The 8938-nt window shown below is 35.8% G+C and overlaps 1 protein-coding gene across 1 annotated transcript in view; it reads right to left on the bottom strand.

Annotated features, from left to right (window-relative positions):
* LOC107703058 (nucleolar complex protein 2 homolog) overlaps window positions 1–8938 on the bottom strand; it is a 38242-nt gene that overhangs the window by 23494 nt on the left and 5810 nt on the right. The window contains exons 5-13 of the mRNA XM_016505549.1: window positions 8439–8553; window positions 8261–8354; window positions 8094–8172; window positions 7886–7996; window positions 7645–7758; window positions 5767–5955; window positions 5282–5421; window positions 4269–4380; window positions 64–177 (exon numbers count right to left, since the gene is read on the bottom strand). Coding sequence (XP_016361035.1) covers window positions 64–177; window positions 4269–4380; window positions 5282–5421; window positions 5767–5955; window positions 7645–7758; window positions 7886–7996; window positions 8094–8172; window positions 8261–8354; window positions 8439–8553 — 1068 coding nt within the window. The remainder of the gene's footprint in view (window positions 1–63; window positions 178–4268; window positions 4381–5281; window positions 5422–5766; window positions 5956–7644; window positions 7759–7885; window positions 7997–8093; window positions 8173–8260; window positions 8355–8438; window positions 8554–8938) is intronic.

Below are 8938 nucleotides of genomic sequence, written 5' to 3'. Positions count from 1 at the left end.
AAACTGAAAGAACATGAAGAATTTATGAAGGTCTGAAACTCAAAGTAGTACAGGATGTGTCACCTTATAAGCCTTCTCTTGGAGATTGGTCTTGCTGAGTTTGAGGATCACTGCAAAATTGATGGGCTTTATACTCATGCGGCCTGGTTTCTTATTGAAGTCTTCCCGCTGGAGGATCTGAGGAGCAGAGTGAACAAACAGATACATCAGAGCACCGCATCACAGACATGCGTGCACACAAAAACACAAATAAAACAAGACTACAGCAGTAGCCCACTGATTATTCAGACAAACAAAAACCAGAGAATAACTCAAGGGCTTATAGTAACTTAAAGTAAACTATCTAACTCAGGTGTACAGACAAGTGTTGGGGAAGCTTCTCTTAAACTGTAGCTTCCCATCCAACAAGTCACTCAAATAGTTAACCCCCTTTTTCCAACGTATTGAGGCTAACTATAACACGAAACATACAGATGACCTACGTCTTCATTAACTGATCTACAGGAGTAAAAGAAATATTATGAGAGAAATTATATAAATGAATGCACAAAACAATAGATACAAGTTCCTGGAGTATCTTGAAAAAAGTAGTAGTATGAGAAAAAAAAGGGGGCCAAAGTGTGTTTTTATTTTTAATAAAATAAAATCAGATGAGCAGCATTTATATAGCCCTAAAACAAATAGGGTACAAGTTATCAAATTGGATAAACCTAGTGATAAACAGCAGCATAGCATTTAATATGAACATTTAAATGGTTTGCTACAAAGAGACCTGCAAGGTCTGAAATTATTATTTTTTTGTATTTACACTACCATTCTGTTTGCAGTCAGGGGGAGGGGCGGTCTTTATCCAGTCCTTTATCAGATGCATTTAAGCAGTTGTCTTTTGTTTCATTTGTCTATTTGCTCATTATCTTGGATTTATAGCACTGTTCAATAGAAATTAATATATATATATATATATATATATATATTTTTTTTTTACAATTTTAAAGAAATTAGTACCTTTTTTTCAGCAAGGACGTTATATTGATCAAAAGTGACAGTAAAACCATTTATAATGTTACAAAAATTTCTATTTCAAACAAATGCTGTTCTCTTGAACTTTCTAGAAATGTTTAGCAGCACAACTGTTTTCAACATTGATAATTATAAGAAATGTTTCTTGAGCACCAAATCAGAATATTAGAATAATTTCTGACAGATCATGTGACACTGAAGACTGCTTGAAAATTCAGCTTTGCCATCACAGGAACAAATTATACTTTTAAATATACTGAAACAGAAAACAGTTATTTTAAAATGTAACTATCTTACAATATTGCTATCTTTACTGTATTTTTAATCAAATAAATGATTATTATTGAGAATTATTGTAAAAATTGATTAACTTGATTAAAATGAATCAGATTTCCCATTTGTTTGAAGTTTATTAATTTTATTTGATTTTTTTTATAACTTTATTAAAGCTGTAAGTGCAAAACTACGTGATCAAAAATATGCAGTGTAGTAAAAGTACCTTGGCGGATATTAATATACATTTTTTTCTCATAATCCACATTTTTGCAGGCAACATATAAAGGTCTTTGCACACAGAGTCCGAAATTTTCGTATGCGTTTTTTCACATTTGTCATCCTTTCCTACCAAAATGCTCGCTACAGACGTGAAAAAGCAGAGAATCGAACCTGATCCGAATTTTTTTTATGACGAACGAAAGTTTCGGAGGCAGTGTGTAAACGTGATTGACACAACGTGAGGTCGTATTTATTTTTTAACGTGCAAAAATTTCGGACAAGAATTTCAGACTCAATTTAGAATGACCTTTAGAATGAATGCTTTTCACCATAACTACTTACAAATATATAACTACTACTTAGATATTATAACTACTACTACATTACTTACTTTCTCTATAACTAATAACTGAAAGATGCAGTCAGCCTGCGTACTTTGATACATGGCTATGACTTCTCCCATAACTCTCTCTGTGCTTCCGCATTTGAGAGCAGTTGAAAGTGCTTGACGAGGTCATCTAGAACCAGCGAGGTGTGTGTGTGTGTGTGTGTGTGTATGTGCTCATGGACGGCCGGTCTGTGCAAACAACGGATGTGGTGTCGGCCTGCGGGACACAGGAGGAAGTGGTGGCGCATGGTCCCAACCTGATACGCTCAGGGGCTACTGCAACAGGAAGCTTGAAATCATAGAGCACAGATAAAGAGAGAGAGGGAGAAAGAGCGGGAAAAGAGAAAAATAAAGAGAGAGACATGCCCTACTCTACTTTGCTGCACACCTAATTTTTAACATGAGCGTGAAAACAGGAAGTGGACTGCATCACAAATAAACACAGGGAGCAAGAAGGGGGTCGGTGGGAGTCAGTCGCCACACTGACAGAGGATGTGGTCTGCGCAACACGCTTAGAGCTGAGTGAGAACCACAGACCTCCCTCATACACACACACATTTATCGCAGTATGGTCAGGACTGGTGGGAGATCGCAGCCAAGCAGTGACCCCCCCCCGTTGGTCTCGGCTGCTGTCGCCTCCACGCTTCTATTCTCACAGCAGCTGTCACCGCAGGGGCCCACGCCAGCCACACACAAGCACACGTTTTGTCACCTGCCTCACACTGTGGAAAATGTTGACAGTTTGTGACCTCTACTTCTCCCAAAAACGAAGACGCGCAGCGTTCGCACACATTAGGATACGCATTCATGCAGACCGCATACTCTGATCTCTGGTGTCTTTTATCTTTTAGTCTTTAATTCAAAGCTTGTCGACCGTTTAGGTAGCTTGTCGCGTCTTACTTTTTGGTTTTTAATTTTCCAATAGTGACTTGTTGGTGGGTTTTCGTAACGGCTAATCTGTATAATTAGGCTCCACCAGACCCCAATCAGATGTGATGTTAGGGAACGTCTGTATTGTACAATTTCTCATGTTCAAACACCATATGAATTCAGATTCCTTTTAACAACCCACGATAGTTCTGTAATCTGAGAGATTTACAAGTTTGAGGTTTTATCCATTAAGAATTAATTGGATTGTGAAAAGTGGTTAAATGTGAGTTTTCATAAAACTACTGTTTAAAAGTGTGGGGTCAGTTAGTTTTATTTTATGTTTTTGAAAGAAGTATTTTTTTACGAAAAGTATTTGCTCACGAAGGCTGCTTTAATTGGATTAAAAATACAGTAAAACAATATTATAAAATATTATTACAATTTAAAATAAATATTTTCTATTTTAATACATTTTAAAATGCAATGTATTCCTTTTATGTCAAACCTGAATTTCCATCAACATATATATATATGTATATGTATATATAAATATATATATATATATATATATATGTAGTAATGTATAAATGTAATTTAATCCTGTGATGGCAACACTGAATTTTCAGAATCATTACTCCATTCTTCAGGGTCACATGACCCTTCAGAAATAATTCTAATATGTTGATTTGGTGCACAAGAAACAATTCTTATTACCAATATTAAAAACAGTTGTGCTGCTCAATACTTTTGTGGAAATCGTTACACATTTTTTCCACAATTAAAAACAACAGCATTTATTTACATTGCATTGCATTGCATTACATGCATTCTGAGTTATTTACACTGTTAAAGAGTTGGATTCTCATGCTAAACATGACCATAGTCTCAAAACATGACAAAGCCCCCCCTGAAAAACTGTGTGTTATGTCCGCTTTAAAACAAAAACCTTTTGTAACATTATAAATGTCTTTACTGTCACTTTTGATGAATTTAACAAGTCCTTGCTAAATAAAGGTTTTTAAAATTTTTAGAAAAAAAGTGTCTTATTTTAACTTTTGAACAGTAGTGTATTTGGATGTTGGGTTAGGTTGAAGACAGGCAACTTCTTTACATTTACAGCACTCACAGTCTAGCAGCACAAGCACAGCATGCTAACCCCCTGCATTTCTTAATTAATCTACTTAAAAAACAACAACATATATTAAAGTATAAAAGATATACTAGTTGACCGCACAAATTGACCTTTTAGTTGGTAGATTCTTCATTGGAAGAATTCTTGTAATTGTACTTCAAATGTGATGAAAGGTCAGAGCATGGAGAAGTCTTTTTATAGTTAACAGTAAAAAAGCAGGACGACCATGATGACAAACGCCATGGGTACAGTACTCATGCCCAAACCACGTCCACCCACACAAGAACCTGTTTATTCAAGGCAGCCTGGGAGACACAGGGAGACATCAGAACAGTTGATGACGGCATGACATGCCAGTCTCACCTCTAGCAGGAAGGGCAGGGCGGGCACGTATGTCTTGGTGTTGGCAGACAGCAGGATGATCGCTCTGACACAATGCAGTCGCAGAGGGTAATACCGAGAAATGGGCACAAGCCTACAAATACACACACAAACACATAATGGAGCCATCAATGACTTGATAGAGATGAACTGAAAACAGTAGTTCTGTAAGCGAACAAATAATGTGGACTTTTTAGCATAATTTTTTTAATATCCGAATTGATCTTTTGTTAGGTCTTCACTTTTGCAGGCAGAAAAGTAATGCAATATTCAAAGCTGAAGTTCTGAGCTCAAATCGACACACTGAGAATTGTAAATTTAAATGTGGTTAATGGCGCCACTTGCTGGTAAAAACATTGTCAAGACAGTAACTCACAAAGTCATTTACAGAGTAGCTCACCCCAAAAAAATGTAATTGTGATTTTTCTGATAAAAAAAATAGTGATAGTGATTTAAAATGTTTTAAAAAATCTCAGCTTGCTGTGCTTGTTTGTAGGGCTGCACAATTTTTGTGACTATACTTTAAAACTATAAAATAATAATAATAATTACTATTATTATTATTACTAAATAAACCATTAAAAATGACTAGAAAATAATAATTACTATTATTATTACTACTACTAATTAAACAATTAAAAAAAAAAAAAAAAAAACACTATTGCATTATTCACTGTAAATTAGAGTACTTGAGAGAAATATAATAATTGTACTTTAAGAACACAGTGCCGCACTTTACTCTGAAACATGCAGTGCATGTATTTGATAATCACACCAAACTATATCGCAATTTCGATTTTATTTTGATTAATCATACTGCCCTACATTAATGACTTTCTCTCCAAAAATGACAAAAAAGCACCACACTGGCCCATTTGACTCGAGTAATATACTCAAAGTGGGTGAAATATCTCTTTAAAGATGCTGAGCAAAAAAAGCAGTACGCAAAAAACATCAACAACAAACAAATAAACAAAAAAAACATTAAATCATACTTGATGCAGCCGATGATGACTTGACACAGTGGGTAGATCAACGGCTCCAAAACCTCACTGGGGTAAATGGTGCTCAACACCCGACACCACAGATACAGACAGTGCACATACTGCCAGTTATACACGGACTGATATGTCTCCTGAGGATGCACAAAACAGAAAAACATGGATCAAGATAAGCTAACATCTGCAAAAAATATATTGGACGTATTTCTTAGCGATCCAATCCAAAAGAAGAAAAATATATGTCTTTTTTTTTTTTTTATCAAGAATTGATTGGATTGTGAAAAGTGTGTGAATGAGAGTTTGCTGCAACAATGCAAAACAATTCAACAGCAATTTTGAAAATTCTTTGGAATAACAAGCACAGATGAATCATTCACAATAAGATCAGGATTAAGAAAACAATTTTATTTTCATTTTAACTTCAAATAGTCTCTTTTTTTAACACAGAAGAATACATACAGGTCAAGACTTCTAACTACCTTCTTCTTCAAATTCATGGCGTTCCTGAGGTGGATGGCTAACTGACGGATATAAATAAAGGCATGCTGGTAGGACACCTGTGTGTCCAGTGAGTACATCTCAGCAAGAGTCCGCTGCATGAAATTAATCATGGGAAGAGTGTTTGGTGACGTGAACTTGCAGTTCTTTACGTAGGCGATGTACATTTGCTGCAAACAGAAAACTCACTGTTAATAATGAACCGTGTATAATGAATATCTTCACTAGCATTTCATCATATTTAGTATTTCTTCATATTTTATTCAGCAAATATACATGAAATAGACCAAAAGTAACAGCAAATCCATTTATAATGATTCAAAAGATTTCTATTTCGTTCTTTTCTATTAATCAAAAAATCCTGAAAAAGTATCAGTTTTTACAAAATATTAAACAGTTGTTTCAACACTGTTTTGTTTTTTGAGAACCGAATCAGCATATTAGAATGATTTCTGAAAGATCATGTGACACTGAAGACTGGAGTAATGATGATTTGTCAACACAGAATTGTTTTTTTTTTTTTATCAAATAAATGCAGCCTTGGTGAGCATAAGAGGCTTTAAAAAACATTTAAAAAATGTTACCAATTACAATATTCAACTCAATTTAGTATGCGATAGTGATGCGCGGATGGCGGTTATATCCGCGGGCGCTGCGGATAATCCGCGGATCAGGTGGGTCGGGTAATAAAAAAATGCATTCTGATTATTTGCGGGTGGGTCGCGGGTGGATAAAATAAATCATTAATGATGCAAGTATTAACTACATTTTCTAAATTATGAACGTGTTTTAAATAGGCTACAGAAATTGAATAAACTGTAAATTAACATTAAAAGTTATTCAACAAAACATTATTTAGTCAAGAGCAGTATGTTTTGTTGTTTGATTAACATTAATAAAAGACGGCACAGCTAGGCTGCTGTCACAAGACCTATTTCACGGATCCAATACTGATACTCATGCGTTTCATTTTGCAACTGTTTACATGAACTTAAGACAAACCCGACAGTACTTTCTCAATTTGGTACTCGCAGTACGCGCTTTGGATGTGACTGTGAGCGCACGCGCCTCTGGAGAGCGCAAGTACCGAATTGCTTAAAAAGACGTGAAAATAATACATTTTTGTGATGATGCAACAATGACCGATCAGGCAATTGACAATTCTGTCAACTGTCCCGAAACGCGAGCTAAAGTCTTTTATCGCAGCGTGCAGCAGCTCTAGATTCGTCGATGTGAAACGAAAGTCAAAGAGAGAAGACGCGGTACAGCTGAATCACTTACGCTGTTTTCATCTGATGGTTTGTGTGGATTTATTTACTCATCTAACCTACACGCTATATTGAATAAAGGTTTTGCAGTAATTTCCCTCATTTTAAAGTCGAAAGCTGCGGGAATGAGTAATGCGATGTATGCGCAATCCCGCAACGAAATTCAGGATCTGATTAAACATAATTCTATTATACAGAGAATTGTGAAATAGATTTTCATGACTTTTCAAAAACTTTTTGAGTTTATTTATTTTTACAAAACTTTCTAGGCCTGGAAATTGCTGTTCAATGACTTTTCCATGTTTTTTATGACCGTACGAACCCTAATGTGATGATCGGGTGCGGTTATCTAAATCAGACAAAAATACAGGTGCGGGCGGTTGGCGGGTGGATAATTTATTTGAAGCTGCGGATTCGGGTGACGTTTTAGCTCATCCGCGCATCACTAGTATGCGAGCAATTATTTTTGTCAACTCATATTCTCTTGACGTTTATGTTATTTGAGAAAACAACAATATATGACAGGAATATTTAGTGTAAATCTCATCAAATGGGAAATAAACTTATGATATGTTGTAAAACCTAACTTACCTTAAGAACAGAGTTTAGGTAGATTTCCTGTTTGTTTCGGCAGATTTTGTTGAGAGCCAGGAAGGCAAGGACCCTTACAGTCTCCTCTCCTGTGCTCCAGTGTTTGATGAGACTCTAGTGTCACAAACAAAAAACACCACAGATGCTGACCTTTTTTTGTCGTTTGATTAAAAACATCCATGTCAGTGCACTGAGCACCATTTCTGTCTTTAAGTTAGTGTCATTGGTTCGCAGTGCTTACTTTGAGAAAGTGCCTGCACTGTTTTGGCAGACACAGGTAGTATGGCACCATCTGGTTGGCATGACGGAGAACTGCAGCTACAACTGTGGACTGGGTTAAACTGGAGAGGAGCTGAAAAGAAAAAGAAAAAGTATCACGTTAACACTGGGATTCATGTACTGGCTAAAAATAAATGAAAGAAAAAAAAAATATGTAGGGGAAAATCTACCTGAACAACACCGGCAATATACATCTTAATATCAATCTGATTTTTCTGCCACCTGGCACTTGAAGATGGAAGTATTAATCTGAAAACACAGATTAACACAATATTATGTGAAGAAATCTGACTGATTCAAACATCTATCTATACAGCAAGAGGAACAGAGCTGTTACTTTTTCTGGCCTTTCTCTGGAGCTTTCAGCTTCAGCATTTTGTTCAGAGCTGCATGCATGTCCTTTATGCAGAACAGGATGAGGGAATTGAAGACTGTAATTGGAAACAGGCTGTCAGTGAACACATTAAACGTATTCGGTTTTGTATGCAAGTGTTCTAAAAAAGCCGGTTAGTTACCAGCGCTGTCTGAGATGGTATATCGACACAGCTCCTCAGAGTCACCCTTCGTTGTAGCCACGGCAGCCTTGAAGGCTTGTGTGATGTCCCTAATCAATTTTGCCGTGGGCTCTTTCTGGAAAGAAAAACATTAGAAAAAAATTCAATAAAGAGTTCTAAACCATGAAACTTCCAGATTAAATTGCAAACATTACAAACTTTGATTTGAAGCAAAACCCTGGACCACAAAAGCAGTCTTAAGTCGCTGGGTATATTTGTAGCAATAGCCAAAAATACATTGTATGGGTCAAAATGATTGGTTTTTCTTTTATGTCAAAAATCATTATGATATTAAGTAATGATCATGTTCCATGAAGATATTTTGTAAATGTCCTACCATAAATATATTTAAACTTAATTTTTGAGTAGTAATATGCCTTGCTAAGAACTACATTTGGACAAATTTAAAGGCGATTTTCTCAATATTTAGATTTTTTTTTGCACCCTCAGATTCCAGATTT

The sequence above is a fragment of the Sinocyclocheilus anshuiensis genome, unplaced genomic scaffold (assembly GCF_001515605.1).
Source record: "Sinocyclocheilus anshuiensis isolate Anshui unplaced genomic scaffold, SAMN03320099.WGS_v1.1 scaffold883, whole genome shotgun sequence".
NCBI classification, from domain to species: Eukaryota; Metazoa; Chordata; class Actinopteri; order Cypriniformes; family Cyprinidae; genus Sinocyclocheilus; species Sinocyclocheilus anshuiensis.
Note: the sequence above shows the minus strand (reverse complement) of the source record. Positions and strands in the feature narration are given on the sequence as shown.